At 44.4% G+C, this 14550-nt stretch overlaps 1 protein-coding gene across 2 annotated transcripts in view; it reads right to left on the reverse strand.

Annotated features, from left to right (window-relative positions):
- The window catches only part of DLL3 (delta like canonical Notch ligand 3), a 111230-nt gene that overhangs the window by 71274 nt on the left and 25406 nt on the right, over positions 1 to 14550 (reverse strand). For both annotated transcript variants that reach the window (XM_035116867.2, XM_035116866.2), the window contains exon 5: positions 13708 to 14069. In XM_035116867.2, the coding sequence (XP_034972758.2) occupies positions 13708 to 14069 (362 nt within the window). The remainder of the gene's footprint in view (positions 1 to 13707; positions 14070 to 14550) is intronic.

The following is a 14550-nucleotide window of genomic DNA, read 5'->3' on the forward strand; positions in this document are numbered from 1 at the left end:
TATGGCGGCGTGTTCCGGCCCGCAGCATGATCAGTGCTGGTGGCACCGGCCCTTGGCGAGGTAAGTTTGGGGACCCCTGTTTTAAGGATACAAATGTGTACTTAATTTGGGGCATGTCTCATGGAATTTAGTTGGACTTTCTTCTAAGTAAACATGCGTAGGTTCATAAATTTCCTGCCTCACAGAAGGTAGGTGGGCAGCAAGCCCTATTATGTTTATACCACTTGTAACATGCACACCTAATACTTATGTTTGTTTCTTGAAGTTCTAGGTAAATGCCCAGTCCCTTCAGAATCAGAACTGTAGAGTTGTATGGTACTGGTCATCCAGTGCAGTTCCCTGCAATGCAGGAATCACAGCTAAAGCATCCGTGGCAGGTGACCATCCAAACACTGCTTTAAAATTTTCAAGGAAAGAGAGTCCACCACCTTCCGAAGGAGGCCATTCCATTGTCCATTAGCTCTTACGGTCAGAAAATTCTTCCTGGTGTTTAGTTGGAATCTTCTTTCTTATACTGAAGCCATTGGCTCACGGTCCTACCCTTCAGAGCAGGAGAAAACAAGCTTGCTTCATCTTCCACGTGACAGCCCTTAAGATATTTGAAGATGGCTATCATATCTTCTCTCAGCATAGCTGTCAACTTTCCCCTTTTTTAAGGGAAATTCCCTTATCCCAAATAGGATTCTTCGCAAGAAAAGGGAAACGTTGACAGCTATGCCTCTCAGTCTCCTCTTCTCCAAGATAAACACACCCAACTCACTAAACCTTTCCTCATAAGCCTTGGCTTCCAGACCCTTGATCACATTGCTCATCCTGCTCTGCACACGTTCCAGCTTGTCAATATCTTTCTTAAATTGTGGCACCCAGAACTGGACACAGTATTCCAGGTGTGGTCTGACCAAAGCAGAATAGAGCGGTACTATTACTTCCCTTGATTGGGACACTATACTTCTGTTGATGCAACCTAGAATAGCATTCACGTTTTTTGCTGCCGCATCACACTCTTGACTCATGTTAAGCTTGTGGTCTGCTAAGACCCCTAGATCCTTTTCACCTGTATTACTGGCAAGCCCAGTGTCTCCCGTCTTATATTTGTGCAGCTGGGTCTTCCTGCCTGGCTTTATAACCTTCCATTAGTCCCTCTTGAAATTAATTTTGTTAGTCTGGATCCAGTTTTCCAATTTGTTAAGGTCATATTGAATCCAGATTCTCTCTTCCGCAGCATTAGTTACCCTTCCCAGGGTACATAACACGGCACCCCCCTTTTCACTTTTTTCCAGGATGACAAGGAACCATTGATGAGCACTCTTTAGGTTCGGTAAACCTTAACCAGCTACAAATCCACCTAGCAGCTAGCTCACATTTGGGCTGTCCAGCTCACATTATACCAGCTTTTCTGCAAGCCTATCATAGGGGACTTTGTCAAAAGCCTTACCTATATTGGGATCATTCTGGCCATGCCTTCAGTCTTTGCCTCTTACCTTATTCTACTGCTTGTGGTGTTCAAAACCTGTTCTGGCAGTATTTAGCCAAACCTGTTTCAGCAGCGCTTATCCAGTCATCAATTGTCTTTTGCCATTCCTTTTGCCATTTTCTTGAAGCTGATAAAACTAAGTCTCCAGTTTCCTCTTCTGCATTCATGTTCCTCTAATGCTTCAACTGAATCTTTTTATCCGTCCACGTAGTCACTTAAGCAGAGTATATTTAATTCCTCTTGACCTTCAGCTCCTCAGATTGCTAAAATTTGCTTTTATCTTCAACATCTAAACCCCAGCCCTTCCTCTGTGGACATCACTCTTATTTTGATCATGGTTATTTTTCATCTGGACTCTCTGATCCCTGCCCTATTTCTCATTCCAGTCTGTATTCTGCTGGTTGGTTTGCTCATTCTACCTGTCCTTTAACCATCTCTTTCCTTTCTTCACCCCATCTCTATCTACATCAGCTTCTGTATCCTATTTGCACTCACCAAAAAGTTGCTTTTATGTCTTTAACATTCTTGTACTCTATGAATTCCGTCTTCCCTTCATCCTGCTGCTTTCAATCTTTTTGTTATCTGTTCTTCCCTGTATAATATCCATTTTCTATTCTGGTGCTTTACTCATGGAATTTGTGGTACTTCTTTTGCACCTTCTGACTTACCTTTTATGTAACACTTGGACTTTTTCTTCATCATGTCTCCCAATTCAGCCATTTTTATTTATCCTCGCTCTACCTCCAGATTCTCCTCTTGTGCACCAATTGGGTTGAGTTCAATGATAGAAACCAAGTGCATATAAAGCATCTAAATATGCCTTACATGGACAGCCCTGGTCCTTTACATGGTGAGCGTGCAAGTAATGGAGCTAGAGAAGCCTTATCCCAAGTAAGAGGTTTTGCTACATGTTCCTCTAATGAAAACTTAGCTAACTGGTCAATTGATTGAAACTTGTTAGGAGCCAATATGCCGTATATGCTCCCAGGCAACCTCAGCTTCCTCCATATAATGAAACCTCAATTAGGTGTAATAACAATCTTGGTGTAGTAGACTCGGCCACAACAGAGACTGAAACTCCTTCACTGTGGGAACTTCTACGCGACCAATGTCTTCTGTCTAAATAAACAGCAGAGAGAAGCTTTAGCAGAACTGACACATTTCAGGCTTAAATGCCATAATTTGTATACTGGACACAGGAATTCTTATTGCTGGTAGGGCTTAACTGCAGGGTTGCAAAGAAACTGAAATTAGTGATGGTTTGAAGGTACATCAAGACAGGGATAGGTCTGAGTTCACTAAGGCTCTATCAGATTCAGTAACCAAACAATTAAATGACATATATCAGTATGTATTAGAACTTTAACTCAGAAACCTGCTTTTACACCAATATGAATGCTCAAGAGATGATGATGATGATAATAATAATAATAATAATAATAATAATAATAATAATAATAATTTATTATTTATACCCCACCCATCTGGCTGGGCTTCCATTTTCAACTTAACCCCTTCAGATCCAAGGCACCTGATTGTGGATGAGTATGCTGATAACCCACTTGCTACCTTCCAAGGAAATGATATTGGTCTGTCACCTACCCTAATTTGTCCAAGCCTCAATCTTGCAATGGAACTATGGAGGCTTCAGGTCAGCAATCCATGTTTCCTGCTCTACCGCGCAGACAAGAGGAAAAGGCAATGAACAATGAATTAATAAGCATACCTGGAAAAAAGTGCAAGAAGAAGAAAAAGGTCGCCATATGTTCTACAGGTGGTCACTCATAACTGGCCAGTGAAGAAACCCAGCAGAATAATGAAAACAGAATCTGAACTGTAATCAGAAATTCAAGCCATTGTAGGTGCTTCTTTGGATTTAGGAAATGGTTTACATTGTCTTCTTCTTTGGCGATCCCTCGTAGCCAAGTCAGATTGTCTTCCATAAACACGGTTTTAACAATGAGTCCGTGACTGTGGAGGCCAATTCTATATCCACACTGGGGACATAGGTTTCCAGATGGGAGTTGATCACAGTGTGGATTTGCCAAGCGTACCTTCCTCTTAGCACATTTCTCCCTTGCGTCCTGAGTTTGAGCATCTTCAAAGTCCATGACACCTTTGGTAAAGGATGCTCTCCAATTGCAGCGCTCGCAGGCAAGTGTTTCCCAATTGTTGGTGTTTATACTACATTTTTAAAGATTTGCCTTGAGAGAGTCTTTGAACCTCTTTTGTTGACCACCAGCATTATGCTTTTCATTTTTAAGTTCGGAATAGAGAAGTTGCTTTGGAAGACAATAATCAAGCATCCGTACAACATGTCCAGTCCAATGAAGTTGATGTTGAAGACTCATTGCTTCAAAAACTGTTGATCTTTGCTTCTTCCAGTACACTGGCATTAGTTTGCCTGTCTTCCCAAGTAATGTGTAAAAAAATTTGGAGACACCGTTGATGGTATCTTTCAAAGTTTACATTGTAAATACCTGTCTAATTATAACCAGAGTGGCAGTGTTGAACTAACCTTTTAGGATCCTGATGTATGGGATAATATCATGGACTGGCAGGACACAGATGAATGGTGGGAGGCACCAGCTGGAGAAGCCTCAAGGGATGGAGGCTCAGAGCCCGGAGATTGGTGGCAAGACTGCAATTTGTGGTCAGAGGGAGAAGCCTGGGAGAAGGCGGTGTCAGAAGCTGAAGAGGTAATGGGGTTTAGAAAGCAGGAAGAGTCTGTGGCAGACAGAAGTCCAGAATCAGAAGCAGAAGAGGAGGGAAGCCAAGAGGCAAAGATGAGTCATGCTGGTGAAGAAGCCAGGGTGTCTCTCTCTCACCCCACTGCACGCTGCAAAAATCTATGCCCCCCCCCCGGTCTCCCAGAACTAGGAGAGATATGAAGAGGAGCAAAAACAGGAATGGCAGCAGAGTCTCAAACTGCATGGGAAGCACCCAGGACAGGAGACTTAGGCAGCTGTGGGAAGGTGGAGACCTTTAAACTCCACAACTGCCTCATAGGGGCAAGATCTACCAAGAAGAGTTGCTGTGCTCATGAGGCCCGACAATGCAGAGCAGACCTTGTTGCTTCTAATAAAGTTAACGTCACTTACTGTGTGTGATTTATTGCTGACCTGCTTTTGACACCCACTCCTGTCACATAAATGCGTAATTAAATGAGGAAAAAATGTTTATAATATACAGTGGTGCCTCGACTTACGAAGGCGATCCGTTCCGCAGCGCTCTTCATAAGTCGAAGTCTTCGGTTGTTGAAGTGTTTGTTTTGTACATGCGCGAAGCGCAATTTTGCGCACTGCGCATGCGCAGATTGAGCGCGCTGCTTCTGCGCAGGCACAGAACACATGTGCAGCGAAAAGACATCCGGGTTTGCCAACTTCGTAAGTCGAGTCATTCGGATGTTGAGGTACCACTGTACAGATGGAACAGTGGGAACTTATGTAGATTAAAGGGCTAAAATTTACCTTATATAGAATCATAGTGTGGTATATAAATACACAGGACGCAGGTGGCATTGTGGGTTAAACCACAGGGCCTAGGGCTTGCTGATCAGAAGTTCGGTGGTTCGAATCCCTGTGACGGGGTGAGTTCCCATTGCTCGGTCCCAGCTCCTGCCAACCTAGCAGTTCGAAAGCACATCAAAGTGCAATAAGATAAATAGGTACCGCTGCAGTGGGAAGGTAAACGGCGTTTCCGTGTGCTGCTCTGGTTCACCAGAAGCGGCTTTGTCATGCTGGCCACATGACCTGGAAGCTGTACGCCGACTCCCTCGGCCAATAACGCGAGATGAGTGCGCAACCCTAGAGTCGGTCATGACTGGACCTAATAGTCAGGGGCCCCTTTACCTTTATATAAATTTAATTTAAAAAAATACTTTTATAGAGATGGATTTCCAAGTGATGCCCACTGCAGTTTTGGATGGCCACTACAGCAAAGCCCCATACACAGACAGACATTTTATTTGTGGTAGGCATCACTCCTTATCTATTAGCCTGTCCTTTATACAGAGATCCAAGAGATTGCTTTCTGAAACCTTTGTTCACATAAGCAAGCAGGTACACCCACACATGCACACACATATAAAATTAAAATCAGGAAAAAGGGGTTAGATTAAAACCGCTATAAACTGTTGTGGTTAATCTTAAATCAAGACGGATTTTAATTTGCTGGTGTCTCTGGTAACTTCCCTCTCTTACATCATGGATGTTAGCAAACTGGATTCTACAAAGGCAAAATAATATTAGAATTGGAGCCGTCAGATGCACAAGGGAAACTGTTTTAATGCTCTGGAACTTGGCAAAGTCTTTTTTTGTATTATGGATGTATGGTCTGTATTATTTTGTTAATACTATCATTTAACACAGGGTATCCCCAAACTAAGGCCCGGGGGCCGGATGCGGCCCAATCACCTTCTAAATCCGGCCCGCGGACGGTCCAGGAATCATGTTTTTACATGAGTAGAATGTGTTCTTTTATTTAAAATGCATCTCTGGGTTATTTGTGGGGCCTGCCTGGTGTTTTTACATGAGTAGAATGTGTCCTTTTATTTAAAATGCATCTCTGGGTTATTTGTGGGGCATAGGAATTCATTCATATTTTTTTTCAAAATATAGTCCGGCCCCCCACAAGGTCTGAGGGACAGTGGACCGGCCCCCTGCTGAAAAAGTTTGCTGACCCCTGTATGGTCTTTGGCTAGACAATAAACTTATGAACTGAATATAAAGCATCTAGCTGCTGTAGGCACAAGTAACAGGAGTAATTTACTCAAGCACTACTACTCTAAGATGCAGTGAATATTAAAATTAAGGCTGCATCTGGCTCTTTGTTTTGAATGTTACTGCTTTCTAGGTGTGGAAGAATCTGGTTATGCCCCTCACAATATGGTACCTATTGTTGATATCTGTCTGTCTTGGGAGACAATGGAGGAAAGCACCTTTGGAGGTTAAACCGTTGGAGAGTTACAGCATTTGCTGCAGTTGTAGAGACGAATACAGGAGAGACATGTTTTGTTGCAGCTGGGGCAGATGAAGGTGTGCAGTTGTGCTGCTGCAGAAGCACTATGACATTTCTTCTCTCTGCACTTCTCCCAGCAGTCATTCCTCCTCTGGTCACTGCTGAGGAAGCATGACCTGTGGTTGTCTGCAAGGGATTCTCACACAACAGAGTTGATGTTGCCAGTCTTCATGTTACATCTGCAGACATTTTTGTAACTCAGAGTTGGTCTGCCAATGGGCCTGGTGTCTGAAGTCGGCTCCCCATAGAGCACATCCTTAGGGATCCTGCCATCTTCCATTCTGTGGATATGACCAGGGCAGCAGAGACATTGCTGAGACGGGAGTGTGAACAGGCTGGGAACTAGAGCACATCTTTGTTTGAGACTCTATGATGCCCAACATCTTCCTGATACAGTACAGCCCATGTGGAAGACAATGAAGCTTCACTTCTGGCGGTTCTACATTGCCCATGATTCACTTACATAAAAGAGTGTGCTCAACACTCAAGCCTAGTAGACGTTCATCTTCGTATTGGACGTTACCCATACCCCTTTGGATAGCCAAGCCATTGCCGTAGCTTCCTTGTCAATACACTTGCCCAGCACTGTGTCAATGGGAAGATTGCTAGTTATGGTAGAACCCATGCAGACAAAATCATCAACCACCTTAAGCATGTGATCACCAATGCTGACGCATGGAGTGCTGGTGATGTCCTGACTGAGGATGTTGTTCTTTATCAGGCTGACGGTAAGGCCGATCTCCCTGCAGGTTTGGGCAAAACGGTTGATGGATCGCTGCAGAGTTTCCTCAGAGTGCATCATCTGCAAACAATATCTCTTAGATAAGGACCCGTCACACTTGAATTTATTATTTTGGACCCGTCACACTTTCGTCTTGGTGCGGAAATGTGCGAGGTTGAACAGACCCCAGTTGCTCCTTGAATGAAAGTACACACCATCTTCCATTAAGCTGAAAGCATATGAGAGCACCAGGGAGAAGAATATGTCAAAGAGAACTGCGGCAAAAACACAGCCTCTGCAGATGAGCCATCATACAGTGGTACCTCGCAAGACGGAAATAATTCGTTCTGCGGGTTGTGCCGCCTTACAAAAATTTTCATCTTGTGGAAACAAACAGCAGACGGCAAAAAAAAAAGCGGCAAAAAAAAGTCTTGTGAGACGCGGCCATAGAAAACTTCGTCTTGCGAGGCAACAAAGAATCGCTAGACGCTTTCGTCTAGCGAGTTTTTCGTTGTGCAAGGCATTCGTCTTGCGAGGTACCACTGTACTGGATAGTGCCATGCATGTTCTCATAGAACGACACAATCATCTTGTGAAGCTTGGGTGGGGAAGGCCTTTGTCAGGTCTATGAAGGCAACACGCAAGGGGCGTCTCTGCTCTCAGCATTTCTCCTGCAGCTGAAACAACCATAAAGTTATGTTGTCTGTTGACCTCTGAGCTCCAAACTCACATTGTGACTCAGGATAGATAGACGCTGCCAGCGAGTGATTGCAACCTGTTGAGAACTACACAGGCAAAGACTTTACCCACAGTACTCAGCAAGAAGATTCCACAATAGTTACAGCCATGGCAGTCACCGTCCTTTGTTCTTGTAGAGGGTCACAATGTTGGAGTTGCACATGTCATGTGGCACTGATCCTTGATCTCAATACTGCAAGAGGCAGCTGTGGAGGTGTGTCATGAGGGAGGAACTGAAGCAGGCTTTCAGCATTTCTGTTAGGATTCCCTCCTGTCCTGGGGTTTTAACACATGCCTGAGAGTTGATGGTGTTCTTCAGCTTGTCAAGGGAAGGGGGGGGGGGACATTCAGCTCTCACAGGACAGGTAGTCTGGATGCTGTCAATTGCTGTGTCAGAGACCATGTTTATCTGTGAGTACTGTTCTTCATAGTGCTCTGCCCATCACTTCATCTGCATGTGGCAGTCTGTAAAGATCTCTCCTGACAAACTTTTCAGTGGTGCAGTTTTCCTGACTGTTGGTCAAAAGGCTTTCTTTGTGCCTTCGTACCTTTTATAAGTGTTGCCAGTGTCAGCAGCGAAGTCGAATGGTCTGACACAGCTTTAGCCAGCAGTCATTGGCACATTGTCTGGCAATCTGCTGGGTATCACTCCTTCTCTCAGTATAGCGGGTGTCTTTTTGCAGGGTGCACGCTTGTAGTTCACAAGAACCTCATGCTTGGCAGCGATAACAGGCTCCATGTCCTTTATGCCAGCCTCAAACCAATTGAGGATCTGTTGCTCTCTTTTGCCAAAGGAGGACAAAGCTGTGTTTTGGTTGCCTCTTTTATGTGGTTCAACGTTATCCCTGAGGGAGTTCAGTGAGACTTGTTTGACGGAATCAGAGAAGCATTCAAAATTCAGGTATGACTGATCTGGCAGTGTAATTCGAGGCTGCACTTTCTGCTTTGTGCCATGGGCTCTCTTTGGCTAGAGATGAATCTTGCTTGCCACCAGGGAGTGATCCATGTCACAGTCAGCACTATGGTAGTTCCATGTGACAAGAACACAGTTTAGAGCAAGTCCAGCTGGTGCTAGTGGCCTGACCTTGGATGTTTCCAGAACTCGGTGTTTTGCCTTGGTAGGGAAGAATGTGTCTGTGATGCAGAGGCTGTGATACAAGCACATCTCAAGCAGCCATTCATGCTGCCAATACCAAAGTGGCCCATGCAGTTGTCCCATGTGTGATGATCGTACTCTGCATTAGTATAGGAAGAAGTATCCCTGCCTGTCACACAGGAGACCAGTTTCCATGAGGGGGAATATGTATATTATATGAATATAATAGTTGAAACTGACTCCATTTAAAAGCAGTGAACCCGAAAGGGATTAATTAAACCCACTACTTAAAAAGTGAGAAGTATGTTTGATGTGTGTCTGGTTTTTGGAGTAAAAGTGACATGCTACTGGAAATGCTAAGCCCTCCAGAATCTGGCTTACCTCCTTAGTTTGTCTCACCAGGCACTTTTCTGTTCAGCTAATCCCCAGTGCTGGAAGTGAACTCTGCAAAGAGAACAGGGCTGTGTGTTTGGGGAAAGGGTGAGGCTGTAAGGAGATTTGTTGGGGAAGAGTGGCGTTGCTTCCCCTCATTCATGCACCCATTACAGGTTCAGTCATGTCCTGATGGCTTCATATAGGTGAACCAGCTCCAAGGGTTATAGTATCATACTCCAAAAAATAAAGGAAAACTCCGTCATTAGAATATACCCCTCCTAGAAAAATGCAATAAGGTTTATTTTCTCCTCTGCCCTCCTTCCACTACCAACACCTTCCTGAGTGACCAGATATAAAGGAAGACAGCAAGGCTCTTATAACATTAATAGCAGTGTAGAAGCAGAAAGTTTTAGAAGATGCAGCTTCTCATGTTCTCCCCATTTCATTCTGCACTTCTTCTGTCAACAGCAGGGATACTAGCACAATTCCAGTGCCAGTGACACTGCATTTTGACAAACTTGCAGGTACTTAGTGGATTGGGTACAGCAAAGTGACTAAAGGACTGAGCTACAAATAAAAGCAACCCCAATTCAAATCTCATCCCTGCTACAAACTCATTTGGTGGTCTTGCCTCTGCATCCTCAGTTGCCTCAGTTACAATACTGTATAGGGATAATAATTACAACCTAGCTTACAAGGAAGGGTAAGGTGGTGAGGATTACTCAGCTATATTAAATGTTCTGAATATTCTAAAATGTGCTATTTTTGCTTTGAACAACATACTCTGCTGTGCCATATTCACGGTCTGCTTTTATGCCCCTTGGGCACAGAGAACTAGTTACATGGGTAATCATTATCATCATCTCCATGAATTGTCCTGAGGGAAATATCTGTAAAAAGGTTAACAATGAAAGTTGCTTGGAACTGTTTGGAGAGGTTTGTACAAACTTTATGTCGGAAGTTCAAGTTCAAGATTTTCCAGTAGGTGGCACCCTTTGCTAAAATATCAACACTAAACACATGTTCACAGTAAGAATAGTTGCAGCTCATGCATTTAAAAATCACTGCAATATAACACACAACAAGCAACTATCAGGTGGGAAGGCTGACTATTAAACAGCTTTGAGGGCTAATTCAAAGCTGAATCAAGGTGCAGGACATGTCAAAATGTGCTAGTGATCCAAGGATACATATTTGTAAGTGCTTAAGCATTCAAACAAACGCTTTACTCTACAAGTAGTTCAGATTAAAGCATTATCAGGCATCTGAAAAACCCAGGACACTGAAACATGAGGTCCTTTATAGGAGAACAACAACATGAAGTGCTGCCCACTGAATTTCCCAATCTCCCCAGTTTTGCACTTGACATAAAAGAGCTCCCTAGGGGCAGAAAAAGCTAGGAAACCACCGAGTTAAAGAAATGGCATTGAGTATAAATTTTCCATTTTCAAACATTATCCATCTACAAGATCCAGTGTGCTTGCAGGAGAGGGGGGAGGGGATGACATGATTACAAACTCTCACATTTAGGAAACAAAGGCTAATTTTAGCAAGTGACGTAGAATTTCTGTGAGAATCCCACCCCTTTATATTTTACTTTTTGACAGGTGGGAAGAAAAAGAAGAGGTGTAAAAAGTTTCAAATACTGTAAATAGAAGCTAGGCTGCACCTTCCTCCCCTGAAACCTTACCTTTCAGCCAGCTTCTGTTGGATCAGTTTCATTTAAGTGCAACATGAACCATTTCTTTTTCATAATCCTGGTTTCCTAAACAAACCTGCCATTGGCACTTCGCTAGCTAAAACCTGAACTCATTGGAAGGGTGTCTTGGTCAGGGAACGGCAATGTCAAATCAGCAAGTGAATAAACATTTGCCCCCTGTTCCACACTGGATTCCTAGAGGGTTAGGGCTTGGATACCAGCATGCCAGTGTCCAGATGCCCACTTGCTGCCTGCTGTGCAAATCCTATTCAGTTTAATTCAGCGTAGCTTAGAAAGGAGAACTCCCCTAGTGAATTATGTCCCCTTCCATCTCCCAAAGTGTTGCCCCAAATCTGCTACATGGGGTGATTGGCTTACGGCCAGACTGTCTGTACAAAACATATTTGCTCTCCCATTTGGGCTACTGAAATTCACCTTTGAAAGATGTCATTCATCTCTGGGTTTGCCCTTATGACTTCTGGTATGTTTGTATACACATCGTTAATCCACTCTGTCACCATTTCATGCTACCATCATCACTGTCTGTGCTAACTCTGAAGTTGACAGGCAAGTTTTCAAATAAAGATAAGGCTCTTCTGATTTGCTAAATGACTAATCCTTGAGGATTTCCCTACAGCACCCTCTTCTTACAAAGTTGGCATTTATGAATAACATTCTTGAGTAGAATCTGCAAAGACTGTTCCTATTAGATATAGAAGAAAAAGAATATGCTCCATACCTAGCTACAAGCCCCCCAAGTTCAAAGTGGAGAAGTCATGGCACTTACACTAATTTACCTTCACAGTGTAGACATACTCCTACAGGGAATAGGGACAAATGTAAGGTTCTGCACTTAGGCAGGAAGAACCAGATGCACAAATATAGGATGGGGGACACCTGGCATATAAGCAGTACTTGTGGAAAGGATCTAGGGGTCTTGGTGGAGAAAACTGATGCAGCAGCAAAAAACATGAAGGTTATTCTAGGCTGCATCAACAGAAGTATAGTGTCCCGATCAAGGGAAGTAACAGTACCGCTCTATTCTGCCTTGCTCAGACCACACCTGGAGTACTATGTCCACTTCTGAGCACCACAATTTAAGAAGGATGTTGACAAGCTGGAATGTGGGCAGAGAAGGGCGACAAGGGTCTGGAAACCAAGCCTCATGAGGAACAGCTGAAGGAGTTGGGTAGGTTTAGCCTGGAAAAGAGGAGACTAGGAGAAGATATGATAGCCATCTTCAAGTATCTAAAGGGCTGTCACATGGAGGAGGGAGAACGCTTGTTTTCTCCTGCTCTGTAGAGTAGGACTCGAACCAATGGCTTCAAGTTGCAAGAAAGGAGATTCATACTACAAATTCAGAAAAACTTTCTGATTGTAAGAACTGTTAAGCAGTAGAACAGACTCCCACAAGAGGTAGTGGACTCGCCTTCCTTGGAGGTTTTTAAATAGAGGTTGGATGGCCATCTGCCATGGATGCTTTAGCTGAGATTCCAGCATTGCAGTGGGTTGGACTAGATGACCCTTGGGTCCTTTCCAACTCTAAGATTCAATGATTCTATGAATAAGTGGTCTTAGGGGTATGCCAGCTTTTACACAACTGAATTGGTTTTTGAGTTCAGCACAGGGTACCATTCACACTAACCAAGAGAAACACTGGGTTTTGCTGCAACCAATAGGGAGGAGGACACATCTGTCTCCAGCAGAGTTCTCTCAGATGCACACTTTAGTACAGAAATGCCTTCCCCCCCCAACCCTCAAAGGAAGTCTGTAGTGTTATATGTGATAGAATTCACATCTGTTCCTAAGCGTGAATCAACATTATACTTGGCAGTGGGACTTCCATGGATTCAGCCACACCTTCTTGATGGTAGCTTCTGGATCTATGATAATATCTAGTAGTTCTAAACCACAATTCCAGTGTGTAAAAAATACATCAGACATGGTCTCAATGTGCTTTACAACCTCCTTGTATGGTAGGCCATGTCTAATATGCAGAGACTGAGAAAAGCTTCCCTAAGTGAGTTCATAGTTGGTGCAAGACTTCAAACTTGCTCACAGAGCTCCTATAACTTTTACTATTAAGTAACCTACAACTTAGCAGTTCGAAAGCACATCAAAGTGCAAGTACTGTAGATAAATAGGTACCGCTACAGCGGGAAGGTAAAGAGTGTTTCCGTGTGCTGCTCTGGTTCCCCAGAAGCAGCTTTGTCATGCTGGCTACATGACCTGGAAGCTGTACGCCAGCTCCCTCGGGCAATAATGCGAGATGAGCGCTGCAACCCCAGAGTCGGTCATGACTGAACCTAATGGTCAGGGGTCCCTTTACCTTTACCTTTAACCTACATTATCTCTCTTCAGTGTAGCCCACACTACTTTCCAGGATTACTAAAGGTGAATTTGGAAACATCCCAGAACACACAGAAATTACATTATCCAAACAGATGCACCTGTAATCTTATGAGAGATATCTACGCATCTGCTGTTACGAGGTGAATGTGCAAAATGTACAAATTTATAGAAGTTGTGATAATGGGTTTAGGAGAAAGGAAGGTGGAGTTTGAGGGTTAAGGTGCTATACTGACATTGCAGCTGCCTCCATTCTTGCAAGGGTTGCTGTCGCATTCGTTGGTCTCGATCTCGCATTTCGTCCCCGCAAAACCAGCCCGGCAGCTGCAGGTGTAGCTCCCTGGGCCTGTGTTGGTGCAGGTGGCGCCATTCTTGCATGGGCGGTGGTTGGTGCAGTAGTTGAGGTCTTGGTTGCAGAAGAGCCCGCCCCAACCTTCTTGGCAGGTGCACTGCCACGGCTGCATGCAGGTGCCATGGAGGCAGCCTGGGTAGCGGACGCACTCGTCGCAGAAGTGCCCTTGCCAGCCAATACGACACTTGCACTCTCCAGGTTTCTCGCAGTACCCATGGCTGTTGCTGCAGCCAGGCAGACAAATTGCTGAAAAGAGTTAAACAGAAAAGAAGGGAGGGGAAGCAGAGAGAGGAGGAGGGGGGAGAGAGAGAGCCAGTGCTGTTGCTGTATAGATTTCATGCGTCACGCCAACATCTGGCGCCTGCCACTGCACCAAACAAAAGGCCCACATGCCACCCAAAAGGCGAGCCACCACAGGACAGGGCATGGCTGGCTTGGAACACGTGCCCCCTTTTAATCTCTGGCTGCTCTCCATTGTTCCTCAGTAACAAAAGCAGAGTGTCTGGGGAAAGAGGGGGGAGTGCCCCCCCAACCCACTTTAAAAGTTGGCCTCCGCACCACATCCAGCTAAGGCACACTATAACAAAGGAATGGGGAATGTGTGACTCACATGACCCTGATTAATTATCCAACCCTCCCCCCCCCCACTTTCCCCTTGGGAAGTTAACCAGCCCCTCCATATGCCAAGGCTCCAAGGGGAAGCTTTGTGAGGCAATTAAACCATTGT

The sequence above is a fragment of the Zootoca vivipara genome, chromosome 6 (genome assembly GCF_963506605.1).
Source record: "Zootoca vivipara chromosome 6, rZooViv1.1, whole genome shotgun sequence".
Lineage (NCBI taxonomy): Eukaryota > Metazoa > Chordata > Lepidosauria > Squamata > Lacertidae > Zootoca > Zootoca vivipara.